Consider the following 14,174-nt stretch of genomic DNA (forward strand, 5'->3'; position numbering starts at 1 on the left):
TAATAGTTGCCATATTTGAAGTGATTTTTGTCTTTTAGCATTTTCAAAACTTTCTACCTTGAAAGTCAGAAAGAAAAAACACAAACTTTTCATTGAGTAATAGGAACATGGTACATCATACAGTGAAATAGTGTACAGCTATCCAAAATGATAAGGAAGCTCTAGCTGTACTAAGATGGTACCTCCTCAAGACATATTTAAAAAGGAACTATAAAACAATATGAAAATGTGCTACCCATTGTCCTGGTACACCAAAATCACACTTATAAGAATCAACCGAGACTTCCGGCCAAGATGGAGGTGTAGGTAGACACACTGTGCCTCCTCACACAACCAAAATAAGGACGACAACAATTTAGAAACAAAATAACAACCAGAACTGACAGAAAATTGAACTGTATGGAAGTCGGACAACCAAGGAGTAAAAATAGATACATTCATTGAGACCGGTAGGAGGGGTGGAAGCGGGTGAAGAGGGGTCATGGCACAAAAAGCGGTGGCACTGGGCGTGTAAGTCATCCCAGGTTCACAAGACAGCAGTGGGTGGACGCTTGGTGTGCAGGCAGCAGCTGGCAGACCCCCGAGTGGGGTGGCAACAGGCAGACCCAGAGTGATGTCAATTGTGAAGCGAGTCACTGCTTGCAAGGCTGACTGGGTGATCCCACATTCACGCACAGATAAACCAAGTGAAACTGGGGAGCAAGATAGACTGCACAACCCAGGGTCCCAGCACCGGGAAATAGAGCCTCGGGGCACTGATTGAAAACATCTGTGGGGGTTGAGGTGCCAGAAGAGACTCCCAGCCTCACAGGAGAGTGCGTTGGAGAGACCCACAGGGTCCTATAATGTGCACAAGCCCACCCACACAGGAATCAGCACCAGAAGGGTCCAATTTGCTTGGGAGAAGAAGCCGCAGAAGTGACTGAAGTCCAACAGAGAGCATAGCAAGCAACATTGTTCCCTCTCAGACCCCACTCCCACATACAGCGTCACAACCCAGCTACTGGGTTGCTCCTTGGGGGTGAACAATTAAGGCTCCACCCCTCACTATGAAACAGGCTCCAGACCCCCCCCCCAAAAAAAAATAGGCCCAAACGGAAGAACAGATCAAAGCTCCACAGCAAATACAACTAAGCAACCAAGAGATAGCCAACCTATCAGATGCACAGATCAAAGCACTGGTGATCAGGATGCTCACAGGATTGGTTGAATTTGGTCACAAATTTGATTAAAAAATGAAGGCTACGCTAAGTGAAATGAAGGAAAATGCATAGGGAACCAATAGTGATGGGAAGAAAACTGGGACTCCAATCAATGGAGTGGACCAGAAGGAAGAAAGAAACAACCAAACAGAAAAGAATGAAGAAACAAGAATTCAAAAAAATGAGGAGGGGCTTAGGAACCTCCAGGACATCTTTAAATATTCCAACATCCGAATTATAGGGGTACCAGAAGGGGAAGAGGAAGAGCAACAAGTGGAAAAGTTATTTGAACAAATAATAAAGGAGAACTTCCCCATTCTGGCAAAGGAAATAGACTTTCAGGAAGTCCAGGAAGCTCAGAGAGCCCCAAACAAGTTGGACCCAAGCAGGAACACATCAAGGCACATCATAATTACATTAGCCAAGATTAAAATGAAGGAGAGAATCCTAGAAGCAGCAAGAGATAAGGAGACAGTAACCTACAAAAGAGTTCCCATCAGACTGTCAGCTGATTTCTCAAAAGAGATCTTGCAGGCAAGAAGGGGCTGGAAAGAAGTATTCAAAGTCATGAAAATAAAGGACCTACATCCAAGATTGCTCCATCCAGCAAAGCTTTTATTTAGAAAGGAAGGGCAAATTAAGTGCTTCTCAGATAAGGTCAAGTTAAAGGAGTTCATCATCACCAAGCCCTTATTATATGAAATGTTAAAGGGACTTGTCTAAGAAGAAGAAGATAAAAAACATGTGTAGTAAAATGACAGCAAACTCACAATTATTAACAGCCACACCTAAAACAAAAACAGAAACAAACTAAGCAAACAACTAGAATGGGAACAGAACCACAGAAATAGAGATCACATGGAGGGTTAGCAACAGGGGAGTGGGAGGAGGAGAGAATAGGAAAAAGTACAGAGAATAAGTAGCATAGATGGTAGATAGAAAATAGAAGGAGAGCAAGAATAGTATGGGAAATGTAGAAGCTAAAGAACTTATGACACATGGACATGAATTAAAAGGGGGGAATGTGGGTGGAAGAGGGTGTGCAGGGTGGAGGGGAATGAAGGGGGAAATGGGACAACTGTAATTGCATAATCAATACAATGTATTTAAAAATAAAAAAGTCAAACAAACAAACAGCAGCAAAGAATCAACCAGTGGATGCATAAGTGGAACAACAAATTGGTGTTTCCCTCCCCACTTTCTTCCTCTCTCTCTCTCCAAAACCAATAAATTAAAAATATATATATATATCTTGAAAGAAATTTTTTTAAATACTGTAAATTATTTTCTATAATCTCACCTATCTCATCAAATGATTTCACACTTTAGTGTTTCTTTTCAATTTTAAACTTTAGAGACAGCATCACTTTTAGATAACTGAAATAATGGGATAGTTGAAATAATGGGTTTTCAATACTGTTTTCCTTTCACATTATTTTACAAACATGGTTTCATGTTTATTTTTTTAAGTATATTTTATTGATTATGCTATTACAGTTATCCCATTTTTCCCCCTTTTAGTCCCCTCTGCCCTGCACCACCCCCTTCCACCAGCATTCCCCACCCCCTTAGTTCATGTTCATGGGTCATACATATAAGTTCTTTGGCTTCTCAATTTTCTATACTATTCTTAACCTCCCCCTGTCTATTTTGTAACTACCATTTATTCTTCTTATTCCTTGTACCTTCCCCCCATTTTCCTCTCTTCCCCTCCCTGCTAATAATCCTCCTTGTGAACTCCATTTCTGTGATTCTGTTCCTCTTCTAGTTGTTTGCTTAGTATGTATTTGTATTTGGTTTTTTTTAGGTTCATTTCTTGATATTTGTGAGCTTGTCATTTTACTATTCATAGTTTTGATCTTCTTTTTCTTAGATAAGTCCCTTTAACATTTCATATAAGGACTTGTTGATGGCAAACTCCTTTAACTTGACCTTATCTGGGAGGCACTTTATCTGCCCTTTCATTCTAAATGATAGCTTTGCTGGATAGAGTAATCTTGGATATAGGTCCTTGTCTTTCATGACTTTGAATACTTCTGTCCAGCCACTTCTTGCCTGTATGGTTTCTTCTGAGAAATAAGCTTATAGTATTATGGGAACTCCTTTGTAGGTAACTGTCTCCTTTTTTCTTGCTGCTTTTCAGATTCTCTCCTTATCTTTAATCTTGGGTAACTTTAGTATGATGTGCCTTGGTGCGTGCTTTCTTGGGTCCAACTTGTTTGGGACTCTCTGAGCTTCCTGGACTTCCTGGAAGTCTATTTCCTTTGCCAGACTAGGGAAGTTCTTCATTATTTTTGCAGATAAGTTTTCAATTTCTTGTTCTTTTCTGGCACCCCTATGATTCAGATGTTGGAATGTTTAAAGATGTCCTGGAGGTTCCTAAACCTCTCCTCATTTTTAAAAAATTCTTGTTTCTTGATTCTGTTCTGGTTGAATGTTTATTTCTTCCTTCTGTTCCAAATTGTTGATTTGAGTCCAGGTTTCCTTCCCTTCACTGTTGGTTCCCTGTATATTTTTCTTTATTTCACTGTGCATAGTCTTCACTTTTTTCTCTATTTTGTGACCATACTCAGCCATTTCTGTGAGCATCCTCATTACCAGTGTTTTTAATTTTGCATCTGATAGGTTGGATATCTCTTTGTTGCTTAGTTCTTTTTCTAGAGTTTTGATCTGTTTTTCCATTTGGGCCATATTTCTTTGTTTCAGTGCACCTGTTATGTTGTAAGGGGTGGAGCCTTAGGTATTTACCAGAGTGGGGCAACACATGTTGCTGCATTTTGGTGCTGTCTGTTGGAGGGGGGGGTCAGAGAGGGAACAGTGCCACTTGCTCAGCTCTTGGCTCTCAGTCATTTCTCCTGCTACTCCCAAGCAAATTGGTCCCTTCTGTTGCTGATTCCTGGGTGGGTGGTTTTGTGTACATTCTAGGACCCTGTGGGTCTCTCCAGTGAGGCTGGGAGTTTCTCCCACTGCCTCAACTGCCACAGGTTTTTACAGCCAGAGATTTTGAGGCTTTATTTCCCCAAACTGAAACCCTGGGTTGCCCGGTCTATCTTGCTCCCCAGTTGTTCCTCCTGGTTTATCAACACACAAGCATGGGATTGCCAACAGCCACCTCACCCACCTGGTCCTTTCTGCCCCAGATGCCTGTCTCCACCCCTCCTACCAGGCTAAATAAATGTTTCTTCTTTAATTCCTTTGTTGTCAGACTTCCATACAGTTTGATTTTTGGCAGTTCTGGTTCTTTCTGGTTTTAAATTTGTTGTTGTACTTCTTTTGGTTGTGCAAGGAGGCAATGTGTATCTACCTATGCCTCCACCTTGTCCAGAAGTGCAATTTTGTGTTTCTTTATGTTATGGTACCTGCAAACTGTTTTGTAATATGAATATCTAATAATTTAATCATTTATTGGTGGGTTTCTGTTAAGCCCCACTGACTTAAATATTTTAGTATATACAGATTTCCTTTTTCTTTTGGCCTAGTTCACTGAGTTTTAAATTCCTAGGTGAAGGACTGGGTCAAAGGATATCAGTTGGTTCTTGCTAGGTATTACTTAAGTGTGCTTCTTGAATAATTATATCAGTTTGTCTGGCCATTAGCCAGGTGTGACTGTATCTGTTTCCCAAAGCTTTGACCAGCCAGCATTGGGTATTTAATGTTTACACAGTTTAATGGCTGTTAATTGGGACCATACTATACATAGTCTTTAATTTGCATTTCCCTAATTACTAAGGAAGTTGAGTCTCTTAAAAAATGTTTAGTGTTTGAATTTCCTCTTAGGTGCCTATTCAATTCAAATCAAGACATATTTTGAGCGCCCACTATGTGCTGAGTGCTGTGTGCTTCCCTCTATGATGAGTGACCTAACAAAAATGACCATTTGGGGATAGGGTTGGGGAGTCAGAATAATATAGAAAATCAATGACAGAGTGTACTCAATTGGTAGAAGCACAATATTTGCAGGCAGAATGGGCAAAATCCAGTGGGTAGAAGACAAGGTAGGAAGGGGTTGGTCCTGTCTAAAACAGCAGGTTTTTGCAGGGCAAGTGACTTCAAGCAGGGGCTGAATAATGGGTGAGATTTGTCCAGGTGAGGGAAAAAAATGTCTGGGGAGAGGGAGTAATTTGGGGAGAGAAAAAAGGGGTTAAAAAACCTAAAAATAAAGTCCTGGCTGGCGTAGCTCGGTGGATTGAGCTCGGGCTGCGAACCAAAGTGTCGCAGGTTCGATTCCCAGCCAGGGTACATGCCTGGGTTGCAGGCCATGACCCCCAGCAACCACACATTGATGTTTCTCTCTCTCTCTTTCTCCCTCCCTTCCCTCTCTAAAAATAAATAAATAAAATCTTTTAAAACCCCCCTAAAAATATAGTGCTCACTTTTTGGAATTGTGACTGTCCCATTGCAGTGAAGATGTGGGACCCTGGGGCTGAGGGATGATGAATAATGCAGGGCTGACTTCAGGAGCCTGACTTTTGTCCTGAAGCTTTTCTGTTGTTGTTGTTCTTAAAGAGGAGTGACACGAGCCCTGACTCGTGTGGCTCAGTGCACTGGGCATCGTCCTGAAAACCGAAAGGTCACAGTTAGATTCCTCGTCAGGGCACATGCCTGGGTTGCAGGCCAGGTCCCCAGTTGTGGCGTGGGGGCGTGCTAGATCGATGTTTTTCTCTCACATTGATGTTTCTCTCCCTCTTTCTCCCTCCCTTCCCTTCTCTCTAAAAATAAATAAGTAAAATCTCAAAAAAAAAAAGAGAAGAATGACATGAGCTAATGTATATTTTAGAAAGACCTTTCTTGCAGCTAATGAGAGGTAGATCTGGGGACACTGGTGTTTATAAGATGAGCCTAACTGTCCTTAGCAATTTACCAAAGGTTAGAGAGATAGGACTAAACATAAGCTTGTTACGTATTATGCACATTAACTCTTTATGTGTCCTACTTAAAACTATACTTCCTGCCCTGGTTGGGTATCTCAGTTGGTTAGAGTGGCCCAATATGTCAAAGTTGCGGGTTCGGTCCCTGGTCAGGGCACATACAAGAACTACCCAATAAATGCATAAATACGTGGAACAGCAAATCAATATTTCTCTCGCATACACAAATCAATAAATAAAAACTAAAAATGTGTATCTCCACTTCATGGCTTTTTAAAAAATGTTTAAATTGAGGGAAAATATATATAACATTTACTGTCATAACTGTTTCTAAGTGTACAGTTTGTTGGCGTTAAGTAAACTCACATTGCTGTGAGACCAATCACCACATCGTGGCTCTCCTTTTCAGTTAATTTAGTTGAGTTTTATTAAAGAGAAGTTGAAATTTGTACAAATTCACTTTTTGGGTAATAGTTACTATTGTTTGCTTAACACTTTACATTGCATAATGCTCTTTATTTTATTGTATTTTATTTTTTATTTTTTTAATCCTCACCCTAGGGCATACCTATTGATTTTAGAGAGAGGGAAGGGAAGGTAAAAGACAGGAAGAGAAACACCAATGTGAGAGAGAAACATTGATCAGATGCTGAACTTGCAGCCTAAGCGTGTGCCCTGACAGGTAATCAAACCTTCAACCTTTCAGTTTATTGGATGAGGCTCCAACAAAATGAGCCACACCAGCCAGGGCTGTGCTTTAATATATATGATCTTCTTTGATCTTCATAAATGTGCCGCTGAGGTGGATATTATCCCCATTTTACAGATGAGAGAGCTGAGGCCAAGAGATAACCCTCTGTGTTATCTTGGAGAGACAAAGAGTATTACCCAGATTTACAGGCTGAGAATTTCATCCATTCAGTCACTCATAAAGCAAATAGTACCGGAATACTTACTATATGCCCAGTGTAAGGTTGTTGAGCAAAGTAGACATAATTGTTTACATTTATGGAGCTCAAGGACTAGTGGGGGAAATAGGCAACAGTCAAGAAATTATAAAGTAATGAAGTAATAATAAACTCTTATTGAAGAAAAAAATACCATGTATGAGAACAATATCTATATGACAGAGGTACCAGACCAAGCCTCGCCATTAAACTTCACAAGAAATGACAATGTAAAATGTCTTCATTTGAGGGAAACTCAGGACTGAGTATACATATTCTATATGCATTTGTAAACCTTCCAAAAATGATTCACCTTGACATTTCTGTGTCTAGTCCATAATATATCTTCTTTTTTTAATTTTTAATTTCATTTTTTAAAAGATTTTATTCATTTATTTTTAGAGAGAAGGAAAGGGAGAGAGAAAGAGACCAAAAGAAACATCAATGTGTGGTTGCCTCTCACACCCCCCCAACTGGGGACCTGGCCCAGAACCCAAACATGTGCCTTGACCCTTCCCTGACTGGGAATCGAACCAGCAAACCTTTGGTTCACAGACTAGCGCTCAATCCACTGAGCCACACTAGCCAGGGCAAGATTTTATTTATTTATTTTTAGAGAGAGGGGAAAGAATGGAGAAAGAGAGGAAGAGAAACATTGATGTGAGAGAGAAACATTGATCAGTTGCCTCTCACATGTGCCTTGACCAGGGACTGGGCCCACAACCCAGGCATGTGCTCTGACTAGGCATTGAACCAGAGACTTTTTGCTTTACAGGACCATGTCCAACCAACTGAGCCACACCAGTCAGGGCCACAATATACATTCATTGACATTATTTGACTTGTATACTGACCTCAGCCTTGTGAGTTAGGCAGACAAGTATGGTTATCTACATTTTACTGAAATGACAGTGTCAGAGAAAGGTTAGGAAACTTGCCTAAAATCACAGGACTAGTTAATGGTGGAGCTGGGGTTTGAATCCATGTCTCGTAATACCTCAATGGTATTATTCTTTTAATATTTATTCTTCTGTTCATTCATCCATCAGACATGTGCTGATCACCTTCTGAGTGTCAAGGTATGTATGGAGCAGCCAAGAGCTACTGAAGGGTTTTAAGCAGGAAAGTAGCATGATCCACTTTTAAAGAAATTGTATTTTCTTTTTTTTAGAAAGGACTGTATTAATTTATTTTTAGAGAGAGAGGAAAGGAGGGAGAGAAACATCAGTGTGTGGTTGCCTCTTGCACACTCCCAACTGGAAACCTGGTAGGCACCCAGGCATGTGCCCTGACTGGGAACTGAGAGCCAACCTTTTGGTTCCCAGGCCGGCACTCAGTCCACTGAGCCACACCAGCCATGTCAGAAAGTGGTGGTTTGAAAAGTATGTTCTGGCCCCTGACTGGTGTGGCTCAGTTGGTTGAAATGTTATCCCATAGTTGAAAGCTTGTAGGTTCGATTTCCTGTCGAGGCACATACCGAGGCCGTGGTTCAGTCCCTGGTCCCAGCACATACAATCTGGGAGCGTAAGGGAGGCAACCAATCAATGCTTCTCTTTCACACTGATGTTTCTCTCTCTTCCTTCTCTCTCTAAAAGAAGCAATGAAAAAAATGTCCTTAGGAAAAATAAATAAAAGTATGGTCTGGGACCAACTACTGGGTCAGAGTCTCTGCGGTTGGGGCGCAGAATCTTACGATTAGTCAGGTGTGGGGATTCTCATCTGGTTCTAATGCAATAAAGAGAGGGAAGTACTGTATTAGAGAAGGAGGTGATGCAACCAGTTAATACGACTAAGGTAGTGGCTATAGCAACCAGGTGAGAGGTGATGAGATACAAAGGAATAAACTTGAGAGTCATTTAGATAGCATGGGCAGGACTTCCCACTTGACCCTTCCCTGGACAGTGGCTGAGGTCAACGAAGTGGACCTGGGATTCCTACCTGGGTCCTCTGGCTCCAGAGCCTCTTGGCTTTACTGCGTATAGCTGTTTATAGCCACATCTTGATTGCAAATATTGTATATTTAGTTATCTTAGCACTTGTTTGGCAAATCTCCATCTTATTGAAAATTGAACATTGAGCCCTGGCTGGTGTGGCTCAGTGGACTGAGCACTGGCCTGAGAACCAAAGGGTTTCCTGTTGGATTCCCAGTCTAGTGCACATGCCTGGGTTGCCGGCCAGGTTCCCAGTAGGGGGCACACAAGAGGCAACCACATAGTGATGTTTCTCTCTCTTCCTCCCTTCCCTTCTCTAAAAATAAATAAACTACTTAAAAAAAAAAAAAGAAAAAGAAAACTACCATGAAGCCTTGTAGTTCTTCTCATAAAACCTAGGAGAGAAATAAGCAACAGACAAGTAAGGCCTTGAAAGTTTAAAAATACTTATTTCTTTGAGGCTGAGTACACAGGCAAGGGAAAAGTAGGTTTGGTTAGACAACCGCAGGCTGAGGGAAAGAGAAGAACACTACGCACTTAGGAGCACTGTAGGACGCCATCAGGAAACCTTAAGACAATAATCCCAGAAGCCCAGAAGGTGACCCCATTTTCTCCCCAGGGTTATTACTGGGTGTCAGGCTGGAGCAGTTCAGGAATTCAGGAAATTGTAAAGAAACCACAGCAGCCTCAACAACCACCTTCCCAAACATCAACACCAATAACCTCAACAATAAAATTCATTAAAATCCATTTCCCTCCCACCCACAATCACAGACTTGAAGGAGGCAGATGGGACCATGGGAGCTCTTTGCTGCTGCTTCCCCAGCATGATTCATCCTCAACCCTGGCCTCGGTTTTCCAGGGTTTCAAGGAAGTGGCGGGGTTGGGAGCGGAGGTCGGGGGGAGGGGGTTAAGGACTTAACATTCCCATCTCTGGGTCAGGGCACCAAGGGCTGAGGACACCTCCACTCTTTCCTCACAGCCAAGTAGGTCAGGATTAAAACAAACTGAAGCAAAGGTTGAGGTTGGCCATTCCAAGGAAAGGTTGGCATGTCCAGGTACCTGGAAAGGCCATACGGATTGAGCCAAGCAAGCGAGAATGGAGCTATTGGGGGAGAAAAAGATGGGAATGGGCGTGGTGGGGGTCTAGGACCCGCGCGCGCGTGTGTGTTGTGTGTGTCCGGGGGTGTGTGTGTGTGTGTGTGTGTGTGTGTAAGGACGACCAATCAGAGAGCGAACTGAGGCGGGACAGAGGCGTGTCTCCGTCGAGATTGGATAACGGCCGGGCGCAGGGAGGTGGCCGCGCACAGCCTGGACCCGCAGCTTTGTAGCTCCGCGTTATATATCACACTCGCGGCTGCGGTGGAATGGGGTCAGCGTGCAGTGTATGTCCCTGAATCGTACGCTCCTGGGCTTGTTGCGGAGTTCCTTGGGTCCTGGGTCCATTCTGTCCCGTCCCAAGGTTCGCTGCATCCTGGGTCCCCCCCAACCTTTCGCCCGGCTCGCCAAGCTCCTGACCTTAACGTCTGCAGAACGAAATAGGCACAGTCATGAATGTTTCAGAGGAAATAGAGGAGCTACTCCAGCCCTACAACTTCGAGATGTTACAGGACATAAGGCCCTTTTTGGAGGCGTACTGGTGAGACCGCGGGAAGGGCCGTGCCAGGGGTCTGATCCTGGTCACTGCGGTTTGGGGGTGGGGTAGGGGAGACACTGCCGCGACGATTTCCTTCAAAAGCAAAGGTATGGGGCTCTCCCGCACTGGTTCCACATCCCCGTTCTCAGAGGTGCAGGCAGTGTGGCCCCTCAAAGAGATTAGACCTCAAAAACAGAAAGAAAGGGGTGGGGGCGGAAAGAGAGAGAGAGACAGAAATAAGAGGATGGGGTGAGGAGTATGAGAAGAGACAGCAACCAAGGGTAAAGAGTTTAGTGAGAAAGGGTCTCTGAGGGATGGAGTTGATTGAAACTCCTAGCCCCACCAGCCTGTAGATGATTGTTCTTTGTATGTTGGGGCCTCCGGTGGCCGTGCGCTCCCGCGCACATAGTACTGGTGTCCCGGGACGGCCCGCCCTTCACAGTTACCGTGTTGTTCGTGGAGTGTTCCATCGTTCCTGCTGCGGAGAACGAGGCTAAGTCAGGGAGCTCTTCAAGATTTCCCCAGGCTCTCTGGTTACTCAGAGACTACTCAGAGGTGTTTGTGGGCTGTGTGCTGCGGCCAATTTGCTGCTAACCAACCGGGTGGAAGTTATTGCCGTATTCTTAGACCGCAGCCCTGGGTTGGTTCTAGGCACCAGCCAGCAGTTATCACCCACTCCCAGCCCCACTGAGAGCAAGAATGACAAAATCCTTGGACACAGCCCCTGCAATATCGTAGGTACTTTCTGTAGTAACACCATCAGGGGAGGGGTATCATTCCTCTTTACAAATAAGGAAACAGGCTCAGAGAACTAAATGGTTTTTCCAATGTCACACAGCTAGTAAGTGGCAGAGCTGGGGCTCCAACCTAGAACACTCACCTAGATAAGTGGGTATGTCACTAACCAGCACCCACCCGCGAGCCCATCCCCTCTGCCTTCTGCCTGCCAGGACAGTCTCGTTCCCCATAGCTCTGGTCTACCTCCTGCTCATCTTTGTGGGGCAGAACTACATGAAGGCACGGGAGGGCTTCAACCTACAGGGGCCTCTCATCCTTTGGTCCTTTTGCCTTGCGATCTTCAGGTAAGACACTCCTCACTTATCCTGTACACCCTAGAAGCTCTATCTCTAAAAGCTTTCTAGAAATCTCAGTTGCATCAACTCCTCAAATTGCCCCCCAGCTCTCCCTATCCCATTCTCTCAGCTCTAGCTCCCCTCCCCAGCTTCCTTTCTCCTTCCTCGGCCTCCCGCCTGACAGTTTCTGTTCTCTCAGGAGTCCTCTTGTGCTCATGGAGTCTGTGTACCTCTGACAGGTCTCTCCAGAGTCTAATACCCTTTCCCAAGACCTTTCAATAACTTCCCTAGCCCCTCCTTCCCACATTCCCCCCCCCATCAATTTCCCCCATCCTGCCACCCCTCTCCTCATAAGCTTCTACCCATCCTGAGAACTCTGTCCCCTAACTCAACTGTTAGTCCTATCCTCCAGCATTCCCTGGTCCTTTCCTCATCCTCATCTCCTCTAGATTACTATTGGACTTACTAGATTGGCGCCAGGATCTCAGAAGTGATGATTCCTGGAAGGGTGGGAAAGTGGTGGGGCTTGGGACAGTGATCTGACCAGGCTGAAGGGGCAGGATGGACTGGTGTCTGGGAATGAACTTACACTCTTTTCCTCTGTCCCATTTCAGTATCCTGGGGACAGTGAGGATGTGGGGCTATATGTGGGCCTTGGTACTTAGGGAGAGCCTAAAGCAAACTGTGTGCTTCACCACCTTTCTCGACAATTCCGTAGTCAGATTCTGGTCCTGCCTCTTTGTTCTCAGCAAGATCATTGAACTTGGTGAGTGGCAATACTTTGTCTCTCTGGCACCCACCCAGTCAACTGCCTCCTTCCTCAGGGTCCCCCTCACCCATCACATGGAGAGTCCCTTCCCCACCTGTGGGTCCTAACGACACCTCTCCCCCAAGTCCCTCTTCAGATTCTCTGCCAAAAAGACACCTTTCCCAACCCTGAGAATCCCCCCTGTGCTCCATGTTCAGTGTGGAGGGTGGTCCTGACACTGGGTGCCATGCCAGCTATGATTCCCCATCTCCCAGGAGACACAGCCTTCATCATCCTTCGCAAGCGGCCGCTCATCTTTGTGCACTGGTTCCACCACAGCACGGTGCTAGTGTTCTCAAGCTTTGGATACAAGAACAAGGTGGCTGCAGGAGGCTGGTTCATGACCATGAACTATGGTGTGCATTCCCTCATGTACACCTACTACACTCTGAAGGCTGCCAAAGTGAAGTTCCCCGGGTGGCTCCCCAGGCTCATCACCAGCCTACAGCTCCTGCAGATGCTTATGGGATCCATTGTCGTCATCCTGGCTTACACCTGGAGTCCAGAACATGGATGCCACGTTACAACGGATCAATTCTTCTGGTCCATCACCTTGTATGTGGCTTATTTCATCCTCTTTGTCCGCGTCTTCTACCAAACCTATGTAATGCCCAAAGTTAAAGCCAAGACCAAGAGCGAGTAAACGTTTGGAGAAAAAGAAGAAGCTCCAGGGTCTCTTTTCCCCAGGGCACTGAGGCACATGGTTTAGGTCTGGGAGAATGATTAGGTTGTATCTCTCAAGGTGGCAGGAAATTATGACAGACAGGAAACACAAACGCTAGGAAGGGGGTGTGATCTAGTACTTTGATGTATCTATTTTCAACGTGAGGGCCAAGCAGGCCTGGGGATGGGGCTGGGACTGAGAAGGATCTCCAGAGCTGTTATTTATATTTCTATACCAAAACCTTCCTCTTCTTGCTCTATTTTTAAATTAAATATTTCAGCAAGATCTCGGGGCTCTGAGAATTTGGGAGAAGAAGGGGTCTGCTGTGACGGGAGATGGCTGCTGGCAGTGGGATGATAAGTAGGTGGGAAGTCTAAGGGGATGTGGGCAAGGATGGGAGGCACACACGCAGACAACAAGAATCCTAGGCCTGGTAGGCACTTAATAAATGTCTGTTACAGACCAGAATTTTATTGCTGTTAGAGGCTCAAGCCCCTCATTGGAACAGTGAGAAAAAGGTACAGAAAGGCAGAGTAACTTATCTAAGGTCATAGGCTTCCTAAGTTGCAGAAGTGACACCTACTAGTAAGTGCTCCAGGCAAGATCTTCCAGTTATCCTCCGTGAGACCACAAGGTGGCGCTGCAGCACCAGCTTTGGCTAACGCCGGCCCAGTAGCCTGTCCCCAGGCCTTCCACACAAACAGGCAAACACGCGTGTGCCCCTCTGCTCTAGGTATCCTCGGACTTCCTCATCCTGGTGTTAGCGGCTGCAGGGCACTGAAGCCCTAGAAGTTGGACCTTTCCTGTAGAAGAAGGTGTCTTTCCTGTACACCAAGGTCTCGTTTAAATGTGCGGGAGGATGAGGGGAGAGGGCTCAACCGCAACTCTGAAACATCAGGCCTTTGACAGTCCGCGCACATTTATTTCATTTATCTTTGAAAATGATAAATGGGAGAGGAGTCTGGAGAAGTCGGGGTGGGCCAAGGGTGAATTGGCCCCCGGGGAACTGGTCCCTGTTCCTGGCCTTAGTCCCAGGGGCGCTAAG

At 45.0% G+C, this 14,174-nt stretch overlaps 1 protein-coding gene across 2 annotated transcripts; it reads left to right on the forward strand.

Annotated features, from left to right (window-relative positions):
• Positions 1 to 10,215: 10,215 nt before the first annotated feature.
• Positions 10,216 to 13,757, forward strand: ELOVL3 (ELOVL fatty acid elongase 3). Of its 2 annotated transcripts, none has more exons than XM_036027204.1 (4): positions 10,216 to 10,587; positions 11,590 to 11,666; positions 12,272 to 12,423; positions 12,681 to 13,757. In XM_036027204.1, the coding sequence occupies exons 1-4, from the start codon at positions 10,336 to 10,338 to the stop codon at positions 13,106 to 13,108; spliced, it is 909 nt and encodes a 302-aa protein (XP_035883097.1). In that variant the 5' UTR covers positions 10,216 to 10,335; the 3' UTR covers positions 13,109 to 13,757. The 2 variants fall into 2 exon arrangements, with proteins under 2 accessions (XP_035883097.1, XP_028368499.2); XM_028512698.2 differs by having other exon boundaries at positions 10,427 to 10,587; positions 11,535 to 11,666.
• The last annotated feature ends 417 nt before the right edge of the window (positions 13,758 to 14,174 follow it).

The sequence above is a fragment of the Phyllostomus discolor genome, chromosome 5 (genome assembly GCF_004126475.2).
Source record: "Phyllostomus discolor isolate MPI-MPIP mPhyDis1 chromosome 5, mPhyDis1.pri.v3, whole genome shotgun sequence".
NCBI classification, from domain to species: domain Eukaryota; kingdom Metazoa; phylum Chordata; class Mammalia; order Chiroptera; family Phyllostomidae; genus Phyllostomus; species Phyllostomus discolor.